This window comes from Callionymus lyra, chromosome 6 (genome assembly GCF_982586985.1).
Source record: "Callionymus lyra chromosome 6, fCalLyr1.hap1.1, whole genome shotgun sequence".
NCBI classification, from domain to species: Eukaryota; Metazoa; Chordata; class Actinopteri; order Syngnathiformes; family Callionymidae; genus Callionymus; species Callionymus lyra.
The window spans coordinates 7,108,443-7,131,253 of record NC_141823.1 but is presented as its reverse complement, the minus strand read 5'-3'; the positions used below and the strand labels follow the sequence as shown (position 1 = coordinate 7,131,253).

Genomic DNA, 22,811 nt, shown 5'->3' with positions numbered 1-22,811 from the left:
TAGCCGCAGAGAGACGATAAAATAAAAAATATATATATAAATTGAAATACAATTAAATAGAAATAATTAATTCTACTTTTATTTCAGAATTATGGCACTGTTATCACTCCATACAGGTTTATCAAATGTATGGAGTAGTCGGAGTGCCACAATTTGATTGTGTAAAACAAGGAAATTTAATATTTCTTAAACTAAAATGAATATTCCTGATATTTCAAATTTTTTTTTTTTTTCATTAATCGTTATTAAATTGAATTTACATGCACAATCAAGATTTTTTAAGTTTTTATGTTTGTTTTTGCTTTTGCTTTTGTAATAAAATAAAATGCCAGTTTGACTAACACTCTTTCAAAGCTTTTAGGCGAAAAAAAACATGTTTGAAAATGTTTGTATGAATTAAAAAACGGAAATTGTTCAACAATTGAAACACTATTTAATACAACTTTTGCTATAAATACGTGTATTTCGACAAGTTTGTTATCGACCGTCTTGAGTCCGATTGGGTTTTAAATCCTGCAACGTTTATTTTTTTTTTTTACTTCTGTCAGAAAGAATTTGGGGGCAAAACGTGCTTGTTAATAAAAAGGAAATATTCCCTTCAGGCAGCTCCGGACGGTCCTGGAGGAAAACGTGTCGGAAAATGTTATTTTTACTTCCGTGAGCGTGATTTCAGTTACACAGAACTTTTTTATTGAATAACTAAATCACTTTTTTCTTAACCTTGAAACTCTTTTGTTTTGTGATGATTTCACCATGTGTTTTTAAAAAAAAATAAAGACTTTGCTTCAGCAATGATTGACACGAGAACATGTTTGATACCAAAGCTGCTGATGAATGTGTTTTATTGGCTCCACACGACTGAAAGCTTAACTGATGATGGTTCAAGTTCTAGCAGGATGAAGATAAATTCCTTTTCAAACGATATATATTTTTCTGGGACGCGTCACGCTCAAGCCAGACCGACCATGGAGGCGCTGACGTCCCACAGCTTCTTCGCCGCCTCGTCGTCCTGACCTTGTGGCGCCGGCACTTTTTCCGCACAGTCGCTGTGGAGCAACACAACAGACGCACAATCGTCAGCTTTACACAACGATGTCAAGTTTTATCTCGTGAACTTGTGTCGTTAGAAATTGTGCCGAGTCAGTGGTTTTGTCCAAAATGTTCAATACATACAGTTATTATTGATGCGTGTCACGATACAGTGTCAACGATACAATATATTGTGATACTGTAGTAACAAGTATATATGTGTAGTATTGTCGAGTACTTGACTCTGGTGTTGTAGTATTTACAGACCACATGACTCTTGATGAAGTCGTAACTGCTTTCATTTGTTTTAAAAAACAAAAAATGTCACAACATCAGCTTTATTTAGAATTGAATTGTTCTGCTGCCATCTAGCGGCCGATAATGTTAATTGCAACACACAAATTAACAAACACTGTAAATATGTGTAGGTTATTTGTAAATAAATGAAAAGAAAATCGAAAAGAATAAAAAATATATTTGAAAGACCAAAAAATATATATATTTGTTGAATAATATAGTTTTGTGAAAAATGGAAAAGGAGAAAAACTTTTTAACGGGTAAAGATGTAAAATCGTACTAATTTAATTTAGCTTTTTCATTTTATTTAATTTTAATTAACAATATGTTTATTAAAATATAAGTATCAAGATACTCCAGAAATGATGTCATTGTGTGTTTTTAACTCATATTTCCTCCAATGGTTTGTTGATTCATATTTAAAATTATAAAAACATTTGATGTGCTTTATTTTAATTATAATTTAATATATTTTTCCAGATATGTTGTAACTTCTCTTGTGCCACCGAGCCTGCAGTCTCTTCTTCACCTCCCTCATCCCAGCGATGACATCATCAGGTGTGACTCACCTGTAGTAACAGCCGCTCTCATTGGCCAGACTGGGCTCCACGCTGCAGTGGATGGTGGTCTGAGCTCCTTCTGTGGGATTCTTCATGAGCTTCATGATCACAGACGCCGTCGCTCGCTTCCACAGAGGTAAGGTTTTGAACAGGTGTCGTCCCAGTTCAGTGCGGATCACTCCGGGGTGAAGGCTGTAGACCGACACACTCGTGCCTGGAACAACTCAGTGTTACCACCAGAACACACACACATACACATACTTACACAAAATCACACACACAATCAAACACACAGAAATTAGGAAACACACACATACACGCAATCACAAACACACACAGACAAAGAGACACATGAGACATGAAAAAAGCACGATAACCACACACAAACCTACACAAATATACAATCACAAACACACACAGATGAGAATTCTGAGCCGCTCTAGTAGAAGAACTCACATTTCTCCGATCCTTAAAACTCTTCACTAGCTGCCAGTTTCTTTCAGGATCAACTTTAAAATTCTGGTTCTTACTTTCAGATCTATTCATGGTCAGACCTTCCATTATCTTGACCCTTTTTAGTATTTCTTTTTTGAGCATTGTTTTTTGATTTTTTTGAGTGCTTTGTGACCCTGGTCTAGAAAAGCGCTCTATAAATATATATTACTTACTTACTTGCTCACATGTACACACAATAACAACAAACACAAATGCATACATACACCTAAAATACACATGTAAAAATAAAAAAACACAAATAACCACACAATCGCAAACACACACACACACACACAAAGAGACACACTCAGATACACATAAGCACACAATCATTCACTTGACAAAAATATACATATACACACAGTCACAGACACACACACACCGAGACAAGCACATACACTCACACAAACAAAACACACACTAAGATACACTCAGACACATAAACACAAAGACACTACAGCGACAGAACACACACATCAGCTCACTGACTGAAACACACACACAATACATGTCATGTTGTTCCTGCAGACGAACCTTCCAGTCGTCGCGACAACTCTCGTCCAAACAGAACGTTGGCCAGTTTACTCTGACGGTAACTTATTTCTGGAGCGTATTTTTGGTCCAAGTTGATGTCGTCGAAGTGGATCCGACCTGAAGAACAAACACAATTATTAACAACTACAAGGAATTTAAATGGTTTGATTATATTTAAAATTGTTTGATTATAGTTGAAAATTGTTTGATTATATTTATAATTGTTTGATTTAGTTGAAATTGTTTGATTATAGTTGAAAATTGTTAAATTATAGTTTAATTTTTTTTCATTATAGTTGAAAATGGTTTGATTATATTGGAAAATTGTTTAATTTTAGTTATAAATTGTTTAATTATAGTTGAAAATTGTTTGATTATATTTGAAATTGTTTGATTATATTTGAAATTGTTTAATTTTAGTTATAAATTGTTTAATTATAGTTGAAATTGTTTAATTATAGTTATAATTGTTTGATTACGTACATTTTCTAAGACAAGAGAAACCGGTCTGATGCTCTCACTCACGATCGATCATTTTCATCAACAAACAGAGTCAGAACTTCTTCCCACAGATGTGATCGTTCACCTTTTTCATGGGCGAGGCTGGACACGATGACCACGCGACTGGGAGCAGATTTCTTCAGCAAGTCCAGGAGGCAGTTGGTCAGGAGGAAGTGTCCGAGGTGGTTGACCCCGAACTGCATCTCGAACCCATCCTCAGTCTCCCACTTTGGACACATCATGATACCTGAGGGACACATTCATATCTGATCAGCTTTCATCTCTAATCTCAATAAACCAAAATAAAATAAAATAAATAAATAAATATATATATATATATTTATATATATAATAGAAAATAATAGAATAGAAAATAAAAATTAAATTTAAAATGTTTATTAAGCTAAAAATAATCTCTACAAACAAAAACACTTTTTAAGGAGAAAATACGTTTAAAATGTATCTTAAGTTAAAATATCATAAAGGTTATACCAGGTTTTACTCTTTAATCTCCAGAAAAAAATAAAAATAAATCAAATTCGACACCTTTGAGGATAAAACAGTCCATTATCTTACCTTACCTTATTTCAATATTAGCATATTTAGCATAAATAGCTAAAATAGTCAGTTCTGGGTTTTACTCTTTGATCTCTAGAAACTAACAAATATAAATAATAATTCAACAGTTAATTAAACAGTCCATTTTATTATTAGCATATTTAGCATATATAGCTAATATAGTCAGTTCTGGGTTTAACTCGTTGATCTCTAGAAACTAAACAAATATAAATAATAATTCATCAGTTAATAAAACAGTCCATTTCAATATTAGCATATTTAGCATGTTTAGCATATTTAGCATATATAGCTAATATAGTCAGTTCTGGGTTTAACTCGTTGATCTCTAGAAACTAAACAAATATAAATAATAATTCAATAGTTAATTAAACAGTCCATTTTATTATTAGCATATTTAGCATATATAGCTTATATAGTCAGTTCTGGGTTTAACTCGTTGATCTCTAGAAACTAAACAAATATAAATAATAATTCATCAGTTAATAAAACAGTCCATTTCAATATTAGCATATTTAGCATGTTTAGCATATTTAGCATATATAGCTAAAATTGTCAGTTCTGGGTTTGATCTCTCTTTGATCTCCAGAAACAAAAACTAAAGAAAATGTTTTTGGAATATGCAGTTTTATTTAAATGTAATTAAATCTACTTTAAATTAAGTATTGTTTCTTCACATTAATATGTTTTTCTCTGTAAATCCTTCCAGTCTGAAGCTGCTGCGTGTCAATTATATAAAGCATGACTCAATATCCAGGGAGTTTGAACAAAGCTCTGGAATAATCTCTCCATAAATGACCGTCTTGTGAACTTCGAAATCCTGTTCTTCCAGTAGACGAACCCGATGACTCAGGCGCCAGGAATGGAACCTCAGACCTGCGTTGTTGATCAGGACGTCCAGACGCTGCTCGCTCTGCTCCACGTCTCTGGCCAGCTCTCGCACCGACTGCAGCGACGCCAGGTCCAGCTTCTTCACCACAACGTTCCCGTTCCCCGTCCTCTGACGGATGTCGTCCGCCGCCACCCGAGCTCGGGTCGTGTCCCGGCACGCCAGGATCACACGGGCTCCTGGCGGGGGATTAACAAGTGACACAAAGTTCTAAATAATGAAAGGATAAATCCGGCGACAAACTGAAGTCAAACTGTTTTTTTTAACTAAAAATTAAACAGATTTTGATTCTTAATTCAAAGTTATTTGAACTAACATGACTTTGATTAAACAAAAATCATGATTTTTATTCATGAATTTAACTTTAAAACCGATTAGCGACGACTTTTCCTCGAGGGCCACATTATCAACCTGAAGAGACGAATAAAGAATTAAATATGATGTAAAACTTAAACATGATTAAATAAATAAAATAAGTGTTGGTCTTAATTTGATTAAATATCATTTCATTTTTTAAATGTTATTAAATATAAGTATTTAGAAGAAAAAACTGCACAAATAATACAGTTTACAATATAAACTATAATACAAACTGATCCTTAATAAATATCTTTCTCATCCGAAACTAATCATTTCATTGTTGGTTATTTTTAGTTAATCGGTACTTAAGTTTTTTTTTACCTCTTAAATCAAGTACTCAATTTAAATTGAGAGTTTAAACAGTTGGAAAATTGAATTATGTTATATTATATTATATATTGTTTTTTAATTTAAAATGAGAAATTATACAAACGTAACATAATATAATATAATATATTATAATATAATATAAACATGCTATATATCCTATATGTATTTTATAATTTACATCTAAATATATTTATATCAAAAAGAAATAACACAATTCAGTTTTAATATATTAATATATCTTGGGTTTTTTTCTATAGTTCAACAACATTTAATATTTTAACAATTATTTTCCTTGATATTTGAGCATTTTTTCCTCCTTCATATTAAGACACAAAAAAACAACTATTTTAAATGAAATTGATGATCTTCACTTGTTTTTTTCTCTTAATTTAGGAAAATTATGTCACAACATGATCTGGATCTTATAATCCATGTGTTTGTGTCTTCTTGTCTGGACTATAGTAAGAGTTTATTTTCATTTCTTAACAAGAAGGATGTGTCTCGCCTGAAGTTATTACAAAACTCTGCAGCGAGAATTCTGACCCGCTCTAGTAGAAGAACTCACATTTCTCTGATCCTTAAAACTCTTCACTGGCTGCCAGTTTCTTTCAGGATCAACTTTAAAATTCTGGTTCTTACTTTCAGATCTATTCATGGTCAGACCTTCCATCAGTGATCTGATTTAACAATTTAAAAATATAAACTGTTTTTTAAATTGTATTTCTATAATTATATCATTATTTTTTTAATTATTAATTTGTCTTTTGCATTCAGGACTCCTCACATCAGTCCCAGAATATAAAATCATATAAAATAAAACCTAATATAGTTTTAGGTTTAATTTATGTCGTTGTTTTTTGTTTTTTTTGTAGTTTAACTCAATTTTAATTTTAAACTTTTCTTTTTCCTTAATGCTTTTTTTCTCTCCATTATATTAAGTTTTTAGTGTATAAAACAGCAGAAAAATTGAAGTCATACCAAAACCCCTGAGTTATGATCATAAACTCAGGTTCTACGAATTGGTGCGAAGCCCTCTAACCGCTTCGCTATTGGTTTACCCCCCGAGGCCAATAGCGAAGCGGTTAGAGGGCGAGCACCAAATGAAGTAGAACCATCAGTTATATAAAAAATACTGAGAAAGAAAAAACATTTTCTGATGATGTCACTCGTATTACTTTTTCCAAACGGTCAATAAAATAACATTTCCATCCGAATAAACAATCATTCGTATCTCGCTTCATGGTCAGTTGTGTAACACGTTCCTGTGAATGTAGATTATTTGAAAGAGTGAACTCTGAGCTGCAGATAAATCTTCACCTCGTCTGGCCATGTCCAAGGCTGTTTCTCTGCCAATGCCAGTGTTGGCTCCTGTGATCAGAACCGTTTTTCCATCCAGTCTGACCTTGCTGCGACAGGACGGACCCGCCATCCATCTTCTCACGGCCAGCAGACCCACAGCTGGACCACATGGAACATATATTTATTATTTATTAGTGTTACAAACATGATATCTATAAGTATGAGAAGCTGAACTTGTATAGGAATATACACTACACATGTTAGGGTACAGTGACATGTATTCTGGGGCACAAAGAGATAACAAAATATTAAAAATACACTCAATATTGGACTGTAAAGTCATTGTTAACAGTGAATAAAGAGAGTTTACCTGTGACTGCCACAGCACTGAGAGCAACGACGTGTCTTTTTGCGAAGTCTTGAACTTGCTCCGCGTAGTTTTCCATTTTCACCGGTTTTTTAATCGAGACTCACGCGAGGAAAACGTCAGAAATGTTTATTCTAACAGGCTGAGCGAGAAAACGTCAAGTCAGGTCAACTACACCTCGATGAACGGAAGTGGAGGGCGGGGCTTGCGTTATCTAGGATTTTCAGCGTAAATGTTTTGGATTTGTTTAGAGTACAACAACATTAGATTCCCCAACTTTTGAAGCTGTATTTAAGTTACCATTAGTCAATATGTGCCCTCAACAAGCATACATTATATAAACAACAGTAAATTCCGCAACTCGGTTTGTGACGCTCATTGTATCTTATTTTGAAAGTATAGCGGATTGGTGTGACATCCCAATTTCCGGCAACAAACTCTTACAAAAGCATGCTCATCCAGCTGCAGCGGCAGAGGATTCAGACCCATGTCGATTCAGACAGGAAGTGGGTTTAGAAGAGCGTTGGGAGCGTGGCCAATTCCGGAAGTTGCCTCAGACTAACTTCGCCTTTTATTTTATTTCGTTAAAGACTTATCGAAGACGAAGATGGAGTAATTTATAAAAGACACAAACAAAATTAAAACTGTGACAACCATGGCGGACAACACGGTAAAATAAACATTTTTTAAATTTCTTTTAAATGTTTACTGTCATTTCATGTCATAACGTTTTCATGATGACAGAGAGATTCGTTTTTTATTTCATAGTTTGGGTTATGTGTGGTTTGTTTGTTCCTTTTTATTGTGTGGATGTTTTATTTAAAGTTTTATAAACATTGCCACTGTGTCTTTCAATAATGACCTTAATATATATATGTGTTATTAACATCTAAATGAATCTTCACAGCGATGCAAAAATGAATACATCAGATGAGAACTACTGTTGAAAGTGTCTCATATTTAAGCATTATATTGGTTTTATTCAGATACGAAGAATGACACTGTCAAGATATTGTGTACAGTGACCGAGTGTCTGTTTGGTAAACTGTTCAGGATTTTATACCAATAAACACTAATTTATGTTTGATTTTGAGACAATACGCAAAAACTTTTATCCAAAAACATCGAGGGATTCTCTATAATGGTAAAAATAAACAAGTGAGTGAATAGTTCATAGCAATACAATAAGTACTTGTTTATGGTAACCCTTGCTGAGGACATAAACAACAGAAAAACAAAAATTGACCGTGTCACACCTGTATAAATCTTGTTCTTTCTCTTTATTTCTCTTTGTTCTTAACAATAATAATTGCTGTATTACTGTGTCTAATTGGAAAAAAAAAACAATTTCAATATCAATAAAGTTCTACCTAACCTAACCTAACCTAAATGTCTGTCATGCGTGGTATAGTTTTCAAAACATGTTATTTTTTATTTAAGTCACATTACGTAGCAGGTATCATTAGATCATCCATAATCTGCCAGAAGTATCTTTAAAGCGCTCTTTACTAACTATTTGTGTTGTTTCTAATTAAAAATAAACTAAATGCGTGTTGAAAGTTGTAGCTAACTCCCCGTTTAATTCAATTTAATCACGATTTGTCGTTCGATATGAAAATCATGTTTATCATTTGAATGTGTTGCAGATTAGTTTAAAAAAAAAAGTGCTTGCAAACAGGTATTTAAAAATGGCGCTGTTTAAAAATCACTCGTCTGAAACTACTTCCTGTCTGGATCAACGTTACGTCTGAAATTACCGGCTTCAGATGGACCATCCTCTACAAAAGGAGCGTACTGATAAAATAAATGTTTACAGTTGTATTGCAGTACCCTTTTTATTTGTCTGTTATTAAAGGAATCTGCGATTTAACTTTTACGCATTTCAGTTTGGCAAAAAGATACATTTGATTTGATTTTCCGTTGCCAAAAATCTTTGGTCCTTTTTATTTTTAATTTATTTTTTATAAAACAAAAGATTGAATAATTCTCACATTTATCCTCAAGTGTGTAACAAATTAGTTAATTTTCTGATGTAAAAAAATGTACATACAAATAAAAATATATTGTCTATAGAATAAAGTGTCGGATTTTGATTCATGGATAATAATAATAACATCATCTTCAACCATAATGTGTCCGTTTCTGACTGCAGTCGTTGTTTAATTGATCACTTTAAATAATCTACGTCCAGGGCGTATCCTGCCTCTTGCCCCGAGTAGCCGGGACATTTACCTAATGAATGAATGAACCTGCAGACATTGGATTGAATCGTCTTTTTATTGTTTCTTGTTTCAGTTTTCTCAAAAATGTTGGTTGCTCATCAAGTCAAAGACAAAACTAAGAAAAAAAAGACATCTTTAATAATGTATCTCCAAACACAATAGAACAAGACACATTATAAATTAAATTGATGATCTTCATTTGTTCTTTTAATTTAAAATGAGAAACGATATAAACCTAAATCATATATTATCAAATTAACTGTTTCTTTTTCTCTATATTACGTCATTTTGTCTTTAATCATTGATTCTGTCTCCTGCGTTCAGGGCTCCTCGCTTCAGCCCCGGAGTATAAAAAGGTCGCGGAGGTCGATTCGTCGTCACTTCCTGCACTAGATAGTTGAGGTCAAACCCACCATGGACGCGCTCAGATCCCACAGCCTCTCAGCCACGCTGTTGTCCAGCGCCTGTTTCCCCGGAGCGATCTCGCAACAGTTGCTGAGATGGAAGAATTCAATGAAACAGTCAGGGTAATACATTTGTTTCGCTGTCTCGGATGGTTCTGGAGGTTCATGGGTATAGAAGTAAATCAGTGTCGTCACAATATTGAAAAGTTGAATTTAGCAATTGAAATTACGTTGTTTTTTTTTGTTAAGCATTTTATATTATTTAACAATATAATTCTATAACTGCTCTATTGCAAGGTTTAATGAGTTCCTATTGAAAAATTTAAATAACTAGTTTGTATATTGAAAGTTTTAATTTGTTGTTTAAAATTTGTTAATTCAATTTTTCCTTTATTTTTCTAAAATTAATAATGAAATGAAAAACACTTAAAGTTTTTGGGCCTCCCGGGTCACCTTGACCCTGAGATTACACAAGGGTTAAGTATGATCTAAACACCCGCTGGAGATTTTTTAATGAATTTCTGTTAATGTGAATAATGTGATAAATCAGGAATACAATGAATTATGTTTAGGATTACCATCTGGATCCAGTGAGGTTTTTAAGAATTTGTCATTTTCTGTTTATAAAGAGATGCTGTTGCGTTGCGTTGTGTTCAGGACAATTTTCATGAATATAAATAAACGAATCAACTTGTTTTATTTGAAATACATCACACGATCAAATACATTAAACAAGGCCGGTGTGGTTGTGGTACAAATATGTCGTCATTACCTTCACTAGGGAGATAAACCCGTTTATCAAAGGTTTCTGTCCGAGTACAATAATTGAATTAAATAATTTCTATATTGAAAGATAAAATTAATTCGACTTCATCATTTCATTTTATAGTTTGTATATCAAAAGCTTGATTTTTAATTTCAATCAAATTTTTTCTAGATCATTTATTTTCACATAGAGTTTGATATTCTAATTCCAATAATACAAAAATGATTTTTCTAAATTCAATATTCTTTAATTCATAGCCTTTTAAAATCGATATAAAAAGTTTTCTTGATTTTGATTTTTTTTTTTTTAAATGATCGCATAATCGGCTAAACGTTTGATCCAGTAGCTCGGTACTCTTCTGGTTTTGTCTGGTTCTTATTGAATTGAAACGGCCACACATTCAAAAATATAGAATTTAGAAAATTAATTTGTGAATTATTGCAATTTGAATATCAAGATCTATGTGCAGAAAAAAAACATTCCTTTTGAAAATATTTTATCTTTTCAATGACCAAATTATTGGATTAAATTATTCAATAGAAACAAATTCAAACTTTCAATATACAAACACTTTAGTTAAATTATTAAATAATTATTAAATGCTTAAAAAAACAACATTTCAATTAAAAAACAGTCAATATTGAGATGCTATGATGTACTTCCATACATGTCCACTACTAACCAAGTTCTTCTCCACAGACAGAAGGTCTGGCTCGACGCCTCACCTGTAGTAGCGTCCGCTGACGCCCGCCAGGCTCTCGTCCACGGCGCAGAAGATGGTGGTCTGGGCTCCCTGCTCCGGGGTCTTCAGCATCTTGGTGAAGGGCACGGCGAACATCTTCTGCCACAGAGGCATGGTGGGGACCAGGTAACGCCCCAGCTCCGTCATGATGACCCCCGGATGTAGACTGTAGACGGTGACTCCGGTTCCTGGTGAAGGAGAAGTCCAGGTGAGACCTTGAAAAAAAGTTCTGTGAAGTCCCGTCCGGACTCACCCCGGAGCCGCCGGGCCAGCTCTCTGCCGAACATGACGTTGGCCAGCTTGCTCTGGCTGTAGCTCGCGTCCTTCTTGTAGTCTTTGTCCAGGTTGATGTCGTCGAAGTGGATCCGACCTGAGGACACCGTTAGAGTCGTTTACTTCCTATAGAATCGTTTGTTTTACTCGTGAAGGAACAACTTTTTGTGTTATGTCTGGGTCAAGGTGACCCGGAGCCTCTAAAACAACAATACAGGGGATACCTCAAACACATTTGTATTCAGGCCTTTGGGTCACCTTGACCCTGATATAACACAAGTGTTAATTAAATGTTTTATTTTTTAATTATTTAAAACATTTTAATAATAATTGAATTAATAATTTATATATTAAAAGATTTATTGTTTGTTTTCTAAATAATTGAATTATTAAAATGATTAAAATGAATTTTTAATTGTATTTTTTCTTTAATTTCTAAACATAGAGTTTGATAATCTAATTACAATCATTGAAAATACATTTTATGAATTCAATATTTTCCAATATTAGCCATTTAAATTCAGTGTAAACATGTTGCTATAATAGTGACGACGTGATTGGCCGTGAACTTCGATCAAGCAGCTCGGTACTCTGTTGGTATTGTCTGGTTCAACTAGTATAACATTTTAATGTTGAATTTAAATGGCTACGAATTGAAAAATATTGAATTTAACTTGTAATTATTGTAACTAACTAAGTAACTAACTAGAGTATCAAATACTATATGTGTTAAAAAATGTATTGAATTTTTTAATTAGATTATTGAAAAAATAATAATTCAACCTTTAAATGTACATATTTCTGAAATCAATTGTTAAATAATATAAATGTAGAAATGATTTAATGTTATTATAAAGAAAAAAAAACGATTTAATTTCAATTTAAAAAATTCAGCACCATGATTGGCTGAAAGTTCGATCCAGTAGCTCTATACTCTGTTGGTAATGTCTGGTGACACTTGTATTACAACTTTTTTTAATTCAATTTAAGGCTCAGAATCTAAAAATATTACATTGAGAGAATTTACTTTTGAATAACTGGAATTAGAATATCAAACACTATGGGTAAAAACTCTCATTAATTCTGAAAATATTCAATTTATGAGAAAAACAGATCCTTTTTAACATAAAAATGTATTGAATTCAGGTTTTTTTAATCAATAAAACTTCAATGACAAAATTAAATTTTTCAACATTCTAAATGTTCAATTTTAAAGCATTCAATATTCTGAAGGCACTGATGTACTTCCGTAGAGTTGGTTGTAAAACCTTATTTCACCAGCAGAGGTCGGTGGTGACGTTTACAATTGAAATGTATTCGTAAGTAAACTTTATTTGTGCAGCGCCTCAGGAAACAACAACAGTAAATAAAACGAGGCTCATGTTTGGGAGGATGTTCAAATATTCACCGTTGTCATGGGCGAGGCTGGACACGATGACCACGCGACTGGGAGCAGATTTCTTCAGCAAGTCCAGGAGGCAGTTGGTCAGGAGGAAGTGTCCGAGGTGGTTGACCCCGAACTGCATCTCGAACCCATCCTCAGTCTCCCACTTTGGACACATGCAGATTCCTGGACACATGGATGCAAAGATGAGAAGAAAGGTTGTGGTAGAAGACTTTCGAAAAACACTTTTTTAAATGTAATTGCAACAAATTTAAATAATTGTTATTTATTTTAAAATACGTTTTTTTAATAAGTTTTCTTTAAAAGTTATATTTATAGCCAACATGCCCATCATCAAATGAAAAAACACATGAACTACAATTAACTATAAAATAAAATGTTAAATATAGAAAAGGGCAACAGAAATTACGTTCAAATATAATAATAATAATAATAATAATAGTAACTTTTAATATTGTATTTATATTTATAAATACATTTATTATATTTATTATATTATCTTTTTTAAATTAATGATCCATTATTTATTTATGATATTCTCACATTAATGTTTCAGTTTCATATTTTATTGAATTTATTGTATTTTAATGAAATTTCTTCGTTTGTATTTACTTCAATTATTATATTATATACTGTCAACAACACAAAAACTCCTGTATTGTGTCGACGATGCGGCCGAGAAACGTTTTCTGATTGTGACTCTGGTTCTTTAATTCTTATTTCATTTTCACCAACAACATAGAAAAGTTTCCCACATCAGTAAATCCTGCAGGGTTAGGATTATTCCCTGCATAACATGCAGACATAACTTTGTAAATGATTATTTTCTAACTATAATTTAACTAATGTCATTATTAAAATGATGCCCTTGCTACTTTAATATTTGTCAAGATAATCTTAATCTAATCCAATCTAATCATTTAGAACATATTCATTGCATGTGTTCCAACCCCAGAGCTGTGTTTTTAAGCAGCTTCTTATCTTAGATCTAATTGACTCTTAACTGACTTCTACACTTAAGATCGTTAAGATATTGGTTCCTGATGACAGAAGCTTTAAACGGGATCGTGAGGAACGTGTTGAGAGGAAAAATACTTAAGACTGAAGAAGAAAATCAAACTCAAATCTACCACAAACTAATTGTTGCCAGTTTTGAAAAGTTCTTTAATCGAATCAATCAATCAATCTAATGTAGAACAACGCTCTTCAAAGTATTTCATTACTGGAGAGTCAAGGCCTTAAAGATGAAAGATGAGATTTTCATTAAACTATAACTATTCTAACAAAAAGGTCATAAACCTCAGTTTTATTTTCTTATAAATTATGGTTTAGATTAATCTAAAGAACTTCAATGACTGAAAGAAATATACCCACAAATACAACTTGCCTAATAACTAGTGGTGTGTATTGTCAAGAATCTGTTGATACGATTTGTATCACAATACAGGGTCAATAATACAATATATAGTGATAGTATAGTAACAAGTATATATGTGTAGTATTGTCGAGTACTTGACTCTGGTGTTGCGGAATTTACAGACCACATGACTCTTGAAGAAGTCGTAACTGCTTTCATTTTTTTTTTTAAACCAAAATATGTCCAAACATGAGCTTTAAAAGAGTCCACTGTATCCTCTCGTCCTCAGTCATTGCCGTGATGTTGCAGATTTAGCTATGGAGGACTTAATAACTGCTGCCATCTAGGGGACAGAAATGTATTCAAAACACGACAATTGATACGTATCACGATACAGGGCTAACTACTGTATATAATATATAGTGATACTGTAACAAGTATATAATGTATGTGTAGTATTGTTGATTACTTGACTCTGGTGTTGTAGTATTTACAGACCACATGACTCTTGACGAAGTCGTAACTGCTTTCATTTGTTTTCAAACCAAAATATGTCCAAACATCAGCTTTAAAAGCTGCTGGAGTCACTGTATCCTCTCGTCCTCAGTCATCGCCATGATCGCAGGATTTCACTTTTCCTTTAGCTGCGTAATGACTGCTGCCATCTAGCGGCCGGAAGTTTAATTGAATCACAAACATGAACAAATGCTGTGAATATTTGCAAAATTGAAAAACTAAAATTGTTACATTGTTGTTGAATATCGATACAGTATTGTAGAAGAAAAAAAATTTGGAAAGGAAATATTAATTTCTTATTAGAGAACTTAATCTATACCTGCCCTGCAGTTTTATACACCACCCCGTAATACTACTGTCTAATACAAAGTTTATTTTAGTAAAATTTCAAATAGCAAATTACATGAATCAAACCTTTGCCGGAGCCGAGGTCCAAGAGACATTATGGTTAACCTTCCAACTCCGGAACAGATCAAATAAAAATGTCCGCTGCGGTCATTTTTTGGGGGGTTGGATAAACCACCACATCACACATCATTTTCTCGGGAGGTCAAAGGGTCAAAGGTCTGCCGGTACCTGCGTTGTTGATGAGGATGTCCAAGCGCTCTTCGCTCCGGTTCAAGTCCTGGGCCAGATCTCTGACGGACTTCAGAGACGCCAAGTCCAGCCTCTTCACCGCCACGTTTCCGTTGCCGGTCTCCTGGCGGATCTGGTCGGCGACGGTTCGTGCTTTAGTTTCGTCTCTGCACGCGAGGATCACTCTGGCCCCTGGACATGGACACGGTGTCACTTCCTGTTACAGCGTGGACTTAATAAGTCACCTAGTCTCACCGCGTCTGGCCATGTCCAGAGCCGTCTCTCTGCCGATGCCGGTGTTGGCCCCGGTGACCAGAACCGTCTTCCCCTCCAGCCTCGCCTTGCTACGACACGAGGCCCCCGCCATCCACCTTTTGACGCCAAATAAAACCAGCGACACTGGCCAGAAATGATGAGTAAATATTGACAAACTGTATTTGGTGTGTTTGGATTAAATTTACAATCTAATCAAACATGCCATACGTTTTTTGTAACAGTTTTTTTCTCACTCCAAGCATCTCTCGTGACATTAATAATCATTTATATTCTGTGTTTTCTTGAATTCAAATGGAAGTTTAAGCTCCTGCACGACTAGGTGATCAAGTTTGATCACCAAGAGTCTACAGTTCTACACAAAAGGTTTGAAAAAAACACTGAATTCCCTTTATAAATTAATTTTAAAATGTAGTTTGAACTAGAGTACGATTTAAAATACAACTTCCTGCACATATCTGACAGTTTGTCTGTGACAACCACAACAGAGAAATAATAAAAGATCTTTAACACATATCATAGCTTGAGAAAAATACAGAATTATAAACAATAAGTAACAAGAATCTCAACAATAGCAAACACTCACAAAGCAAAATAAACACAAAATAAAAAAAGGTCAAAACGTACCCGTGGTCAAAGTGACAATAAAACCAGTGGCATGTTCGCCTGAAAAGTTAGTAAAGTTCTCCATGATGAAGTCTCTGATCCACGTCCAACTGTGAGTCTGTTCAAAAGTCTGTTGTGGGTTTAATTTGTAGCAAAAACTAAAAAAAGAGCTTAAAGTGGGCGGAGCTTAACTAACAAGGGGGCTGTACTTTTACAAACAAGCCATTTAGATATATTTTTAACATTTTTATTTACTCATTGTAAGAGTATTTATTTTACTATCTTTATTTTTCTTCATATATTCATTTCTATTCTATAAGAATCAAAATATAGATGATATTCAGTAAATTACATTAACTGCTATTTTCTTTATATCATGTACATAATTAAATATGTATATACGGCACCAAATAAGCTACTAATTATTGATATTTTATTGTGTATTATTTTGATTATTTTACTTTTGTACAGACTGGTGATCAAGTAGCAGTTCAATATATTATTGAATCTGAGTTTGCACAATATCTGGCAAATATTAAAGATTTATTTCCGATATTATTAATGCTGTGGTATTTGTTAAAATTGTGGCTTTGCATCATGTCTCTTAAAATATTAATACAACAATGAATTTGTTAAATCATCCGGGGTAAAAAGATGATATAGATGAACGTTTTAGTTTATCAATGGTTTTTAACTTGTTTCATAAAACAATATAATTGAGTTATTCTTATAAACGAATACTGTAGGTGATGGTCTGACTGTGACACAATAAAGGGACTTCTACTTTTTGAATTAATATAATAATTAAAAATAAAAAAGCAATGGAATTCAATCATATCCATTGTATAATATTTGATAATAAATTATGACGTTTATGGTTTAGTATTATCTCTCTGTAAGGAGTAATTGAATAAATAACATAATCTAGAGCAAAACATATAATGTGAAAGGGATTAACTTTATTTGACTTACCTTTTTTTGATCTCTCAGTTTATTACAATGTTAAACAAATATTCATAAAAATAGAATTGAGTTACTGTAAAAAACGTTTTTTGGATTAACCATAATTTAAAAATATATATATTTAATTATACATTATGACATTATTTTACTATTCTAAACGTACATCATTATTTGTAGCATTAAATAATTGCATTGTTTTCACATCTATTTATTTAGATTTAAGAACAGTTTTCGCGGTTTGTCTAACTTCAAAAACAATTAATCAATACGAGCGATAAAAAGTTCTTTTTTATTATAAAAGTTTGTTGTTCTTTTTACTTTGCTTTACTCGTCACTAAAAAGGTAACTTTAAATAATAAAGTTCAAAGATAAATTCCCAGACGAGGGAACCCGGAAGTGGTCTGTTGCTGCGCCACGTCAGAGCTCAGAGGCGCCGCTGATGAAGTCCGTCAGCATGTTGTGCTCCGGACTGACTCTCTTACTTCTGCAGGTCCTGCTGGTCTTTGGCACCGAGTTCACCTTCGAACTCCCGGACAATGACAGACAGTGTTTCTTCGAAGATCTGGACCAAGATGTGAAGTTTGATCTCGACTACCAAGTGAGTGAACGAACTTCATTCAGTCTGTTTACGTCCAAATAAAAGGTCATCGATTCACGTTAACCTTCCTTGAAGCTTTTATTTCTACTTCCACACATGTATCTGACGTGACTTTTCTTTAGCATAAAAGTCCAAATAAAAACTCTATGGAATGACGTGAATCTTTAAAGCACTTCCGCAAAGTCGCTTCTCTTTGTAAAAATAAAACTTTCTCTTGAACGTTAACATATGTTTAAATAATTCAATGTAACTTTTTTTTTTTATGTACAATGAATATTTTCAAATTTCCCCTTAAGATACTTAAGAGCGAACTGACTTCATGTCAACCCTGGATCTGACCCATGATCTCCTCCTAGCCACACACCTGGGGAAGTGTGGCCCGGGGGCCATTTGTGGCCCCTTGGCGTTTATTCAGCCCTCGTGAAGTCAGAGTAGATCTGAGTGAATGTAGAACATTTTTCTGACAGATAACAATATTATTGTGTATTCATTTATTGCATTAACTCCTTTTTTAGTTTTTTTTTTGTTTAGGACTGAAATGTTGTTCTCATTTAGAAAGAAAGTTACATTTTAAATATGTTTTTTTTACTTAAATCAAAGGTTTATACGTGTTTTATTGGTATATTAATTTAATGACTTTATTTCTCTTTTTAATTGTATTTTTCTCTGTTTACTTGTACTCGTGTCGTTTTTAAAAGTTTTTCCATCATATGTTGGCTCTTAGCTTCTGTCTTCCGACTTAATGGCCCCTTAAAGAGTCCAACTATATAATGTGGCCCCTGAAGAAGTGCAGTAGTCGACCCCTGCTCTTACAAATTATGACAAAAATATATCTTCAGTAGATACAAAACTCTGTGAAACCTTTTCTCCACCGATTGTCTCACGAGGAAATCAAAAGTCCAGCGGACCTCAGAAGACACTTTGAAGACAAACTCATGAGGGTCTTGTGTCTCAGGTGATCACGGGGGGGAACTATGACGTGGACTGCTCGGTCTCGGATCCTCTCCACAACGTGCTCTACGACGAGAAGAAGAAGCAGTACGACAGCTTCTCGCACACGACCGGCATGAAGGGCGTCTACCAGATCTGCTTCAGCAACGAGTTCTCCACCTTCTCGCACAAGACCGTCTACCTGGACTTTCGCTTCGGCGACGAGGCGCCACTCCTCCCCGGCATGACGCACACGACCGCGTTGACTCAGGTAATGTTAAGTACATCCATGTTGACCGACATGATAATGAAGGGACCCTGAGGCAAAACTGTAAAGATGATACGACACTAGAATATCTTATTAACAAATAACCTCTACAAAATGTACTTTGAGCTTTTATTATTAAGGACAAACTAATTCATTTACATTTAAAAATGTAACAGAAACTTTTCTCCAATCAACATATAAAAAACAACATTTTTTACCCATTCACACACTGGTGGCAGTAGGCTGCGACGTACCACTTCATTGTACCTGTGCCATGTTGTCAAACTATTACAATCTTAGTGAAAATACAATGTATGTTCATTAGAAAAGTTTCTACCAGAGCTCCAAAAATGTTCTAAAGGAAAAATAATTTGAGATAAGAATTGATATCGTAGAAAGAAAACCATCTGTTGCCTAAACGCTTTCTCTCCAAATAACACGTGTAGTTGTCAGATGTCTAGAGGTGGATTATACTGTCTCTAAAAAAACCTGCTCATTGACCTCAACTTCCAAATTCAGTATTTAACCTGCACCTCCCGCTCCAACTCTCACTCTCTTATTTATCTGTTATTTGAGCTGTTTAGCAACAAAAAAACGCTGATGTAAAGGTATAATCTGCTGTATTATACCAGGGTCAAGGTGACCCGAAAGACCGAAAAATAAACGTGATGGTAGGATCCCTTGTGTGGTCTCTGGGTCGAGGTAAACAACTTCCATGGCTTCCATTATTACATATGCAATGGTGGAGGTTGTTCGCCTTGAGTTAGGAACAATCTCTTAACCTGCTGCTGTGGTGGAGAAATCAAGCTCCCCTGTGTACCAACCAGAAGGCTGCACCTGAGGAACTAAAAAAAACAATACAAAAAAGTTCTCATTAGAATCTCACAGAGCAAAAGAGTAAATCTTTGTTGTTTTTGGTGAAAAGTTTCTTGTTCTCTATTCTCAAAGCTCAGATACTGATTCAAAATGACCGGTTACAGTTTTTTTTGTTGTATTGTTGCTTAACTAAAGTGATTTTATAATTATACATTTTAGACATAAAACGTACAGGTTTTGAAGACATAATTCATTCATTAATCACCGACCGTTCTCAGCACTATTAAAGCACCGGCACATTTTCAAAAGTACCTGTTTGAAACCAGTATTGGATATTTTAAAAACTAAACAATACACATTCCTGGTCAGCGCCTTGTGATGTGTTTAAAAATGAAGTTAAAAGTTTATTTAGTTCACACAGTAGGAACCCTAATTCCAGTTTCATCACATTGACCTTCATAGGTTGCTTGTGCTGGTCTTGGCATTGTTTATTGAGGATTTAAAACGGTTTTAATGTAAGTAAGTAATAATTATTTGTAAAGATCTTTCTAGACCAGGGTCACAAAGCACTTTAACAATCAAAACAATACTCAATAAAACATATACTTTAAAAGGTCACGATAACACCGAGAACAACACAGGAGTCTCAGAGAATCAAGGAAAAGCCTGCAAGAATAAAAGTAACTTAAGATGTTTCTTGAAGGAGTCAGTAGATCATCAAACACAGAGATGGTTCCAAAGCTTAGGAGCAACAGTCTGGAAGGATTTCTCTCCTCTGGTCCTGAAGCGTGTTCAGGAACCATCAGTAGATTCTGATCCACAGACCTCAGAGCCCGAGCTGGGGTGTAAGTCTGGATCAGATCACTGATGGAAGGTCTGACCATGAATAGATCTGAAAGTAAGAACCAGAATTTTAAAGTTGATCCTGAAAGAAACTGGCAGCCAGTGAAGAGTTTTAAGGATCAGAGAAATGTGAGTTCTTCTACTAGAGCAGGTCATAATTCTCGGTGCAGAGTTTTGTATGAACTGCAGGCGAGACATTGTGAATTTTGAGTTAAATGTATGTAAAGAAATGTGAAGCAGTTGAATTTGGAATCATTTTTGGCTGATGGAATGTTTTTCCTGAACTTGTTTAATTTAAAATGCATCCATGTTTTCTTACTTCTGCGAGCTCTCAGGAAATGTTTTGTGACACACCCTGGCCATTTTTTTATTCAAACATCTTCAAGGCAAAAATTAACTTTATTGAGAGGGAAAAAAAATACCCTTTTTGATTAAGCTAACACACTTTGTTTTTTTTCCTTTAGCACAAACACTAATTCAAAGCATGATCGATGCTGCTTCACAGCCAGCACCATGTTTTTTTGATCTTGAAAAAAATGGAGCGTGAAACTAATCCCGGTCTTTGTTTCAGCTGGAGTCCACGTCCGTCTCCATCCACGAGATCCTGAAGGTGGTGTCGGAGACGCAGGTGTGGTACCGGCTGAGGGAGGCCCAGGACCGCTCGAGGGCGGAGCACCTGCACGAGCGCGTGGACTGGTGGTCGCTCGGCGAAACCCTGCTGCTGTTCGTCATCGGCCTCGGTCAAGTCATGATGCTCAGGAGCTTCTTCTCCGACAAGAAGGGTTCCATCGCCGCCACGACTTGACCATGAACTGCTGTGGGATTAACAAACTCTACTTGTGCAACAGACCAACGTCACTTTTTGTTTCATTCATTTCAACTTTTCACTTGTTATTTATATTAGCAAGATAAAGCCATTCATTCAAGTGCAGCCATTCTTTATTTTTTTTTTCATCTCCAAAGAAAAGTGTGTTAACTGGACATGAATTAGTTTGTTACTGACCGTCTAAATTCTCTGTGAGCCTTCTATTGTTGTTCAAAAGCAGTGACTGACTTTCCAGATGAAATTATATTTAATAAACCAATATGACAACCTCTTCACGTTCTGTTTAATTCAGTTGTAATAGAAGTCTACAGGTGTGACTCCTCTGTACTAACAAGTTCTTATCAGAATGTTTCCTCAGATAAAAATACATTTATTTGTCCCATTGTGGGGAAAATGTTTGTTTTTACTGCAGCAAGTTCACAAGAGAAACAGAAAGATATTAAACATAAATTCACATTTGAAACCCACACATAGCATGTGTGTTTTGTCGTCTAAACAAGAAGGATCTGTATCGCTTGCAATTAATACAAAACTCTGCAGCCACAATTCTGAGCCGCTCTAGTAGAAGAACTCACATTTCCCCCGATCCTTAAAACTCTTCACTGGCTGCCAGTTTCTTTCATGATCAACTTTAAAATTCTGGTTCTTACTTTCAGATCTATTCATGGTCAGACCTTCCATCAGTGATCTGATCCAGCCTTACACCCCAGCTCGGGCTCTGAGGTCTGTGGATCAGAATCTACTGATGGTTCCTGAACACGCTTCAGGACCAGAGGAGAGAAATCCTTCCAGACTGTTGCTCCTAAGCTTTGGAACGATCTCTGTGTTTGATGATCTACTGACTCCTTCAAGAAACTTCTAAATATATTTTTATTTGTGTTTTCCCTGATTTTCTGAAACTCCTGTGTTTGTCTTATGTGTCTCGACTTTTTAAAGTATATATTTTAACTGTATATTGTTTTTGATTGTTAAAGCGCTTTGTGACCCTGGTCTAGAAAGACGCTTTAGAAATAACCATTACTTACTTACTTACAGTGCAAATAATAATAATAAATAATTGTTATATTATTAGTTACAGAGTCAACCAGAGTCGTTTATAGGATAATATTTGCAACAGGTGTGTTTGTACATTTAATATTTCATCTCTAGAAAGAACGCTTGAACTGTTTATGGTGGAACTCTGTAAATAT

The 22,811-nt window shown here is 34.4% G+C and overlaps 3 protein-coding genes across 3 annotated transcripts; 1 reads left to right on the top strand and 2 right to left on the bottom strand.

Moving 5' to 3' along the window:
• Window positions 1–811: 811 nt before the first annotated feature.
• LOC148076283 (retinol dehydrogenase 13-like) lies at window positions 812–7,413 on the bottom strand. The gene is made up of 7 exons (XM_087793324.1): window positions 7,241–7,413; window positions 6,889–7,029; window positions 4,869–5,060; window positions 3,502–3,663; window positions 2,916–3,032; window positions 1,896–2,100; window positions 812–1,046 (listed from the first exon to the last, which is right to left on the bottom strand). The coding sequence occupies exons 1-7, from the start codon at window positions 7,314–7,316 to the stop codon at window positions 950–952; spliced, it is 990 nt and encodes a 329-aa protein (XP_087649450.1). The 5' UTR covers window positions 7,317–7,413; the 3' UTR covers window positions 812–949.
• A 2,112-nt stretch (window positions 7,414–9,525) lies between these two features.
• Window positions 9,526–16,491, bottom strand: LOC148076282 (retinol dehydrogenase 13-like). The gene is made up of 7 exons (XM_087793325.1): window positions 16,399–16,491; window positions 15,754–15,897; window positions 15,499–15,690; window positions 13,053–13,214; window positions 11,625–11,741; window positions 11,355–11,559; window positions 9,526–9,954 (listed from the first exon to the last, which is right to left on the bottom strand). Exons 1-7 carry the CDS (start codon window positions 16,460–16,462, stop codon window positions 9,849–9,851), a joined length of 990 nt encoding a protein of 329 aa, XP_087649451.1. The 5' UTR covers window positions 16,463–16,491; the 3' UTR covers window positions 9,526–9,848.
• Window positions 16,492–17,765: 1,274 nt separating this feature from the next.
• Window positions 17,766–21,892, top strand: tmed3 (transmembrane p24 trafficking protein 3). Its single transcript, XM_087793326.1, has 3 exons — window positions 17,766–17,938; window positions 18,894–19,139; window positions 21,367–21,892. The coding sequence occupies exons 1-3, from the start codon at window positions 17,780–17,782 to the stop codon at window positions 21,598–21,600; spliced, it is 639 nt and encodes a 212-aa protein (XP_087649452.1). The 5' UTR covers window positions 17,766–17,779; the 3' UTR covers window positions 21,601–21,892.
• Window positions 21,893–22,811: the final 919 nt, after the last annotated feature.

What these genes read in the sequence shown, in the direction of transcription:
- LOC148076283 (XM_087793324.1), bottom strand. Translation starts at nt 7,316, where the DNA reads ATGGAAAACTACGCGGAGCAAGTTCAAGACTTCGCAAAAAGACACGTC. An exon ending in CAGCCTCGCCCATGAAAAAG is followed by an intron (nt 3,033 to 3,501) that starts GTGAACGATCAC and finishes TTTGTTCTTCAG; the next exon opens with GTCGGATCCACTTCGACGAC. An exon ending in GTTGTCGCGACGACTGGAAG is followed by an intron (nt 2,101 to 2,915) that starts GTTCGTCTGCAG and finishes GAGTTGTTCCAG; the next exon opens with GCACGAGTGTGTCGGTCTAC.
- LOC148076282 (XM_087793325.1), bottom strand. Translation starts at nt 16,462, where the DNA reads ATGGAGAACTTTACTAACTTTTCAGGCGAACATGCCACTGGTTTTATT. An exon ending in CATCCTCATCAACAACGCAG is followed by an intron (nt 13,215 to 15,498) that starts GTACCGGCAGAC and finishes CCATGTGTCCAG; the next exon opens with GAATCTGCATGTGTCCAAAG. An exon ending in CAGCCTCGCCCATGACAACG is followed by an intron (nt 11,742 to 13,052) that starts GTGAATATTTGA and finishes CGGTGTCCTCAG; the next exon opens with GTCGGATCCACTTCGACGAC.
- tmed3 (XM_087793326.1), top strand. Translation starts at nt 17,780, where the DNA reads ATGAAGTCCGTCAGCATGTTGTGCTCCGGACTGACTCTCTTACTTCTG. An exon ending in AGTTTGATCTCGACTACCAA is followed by an intron (nt 17,939 to 18,893) that starts GTGAGTGAACGA and finishes CTTGTGTCTCAG; the next exon opens with GTGATCACGGGGGGGAACTA. An exon ending in ACACGACCGCGTTGACTCAG is followed by an intron (nt 19,140 to 21,366) that starts GTAATGTTAAGT and finishes TCTTTGTTTCAG; the next exon opens with CTGGAGTCCACGTCCGTCTC.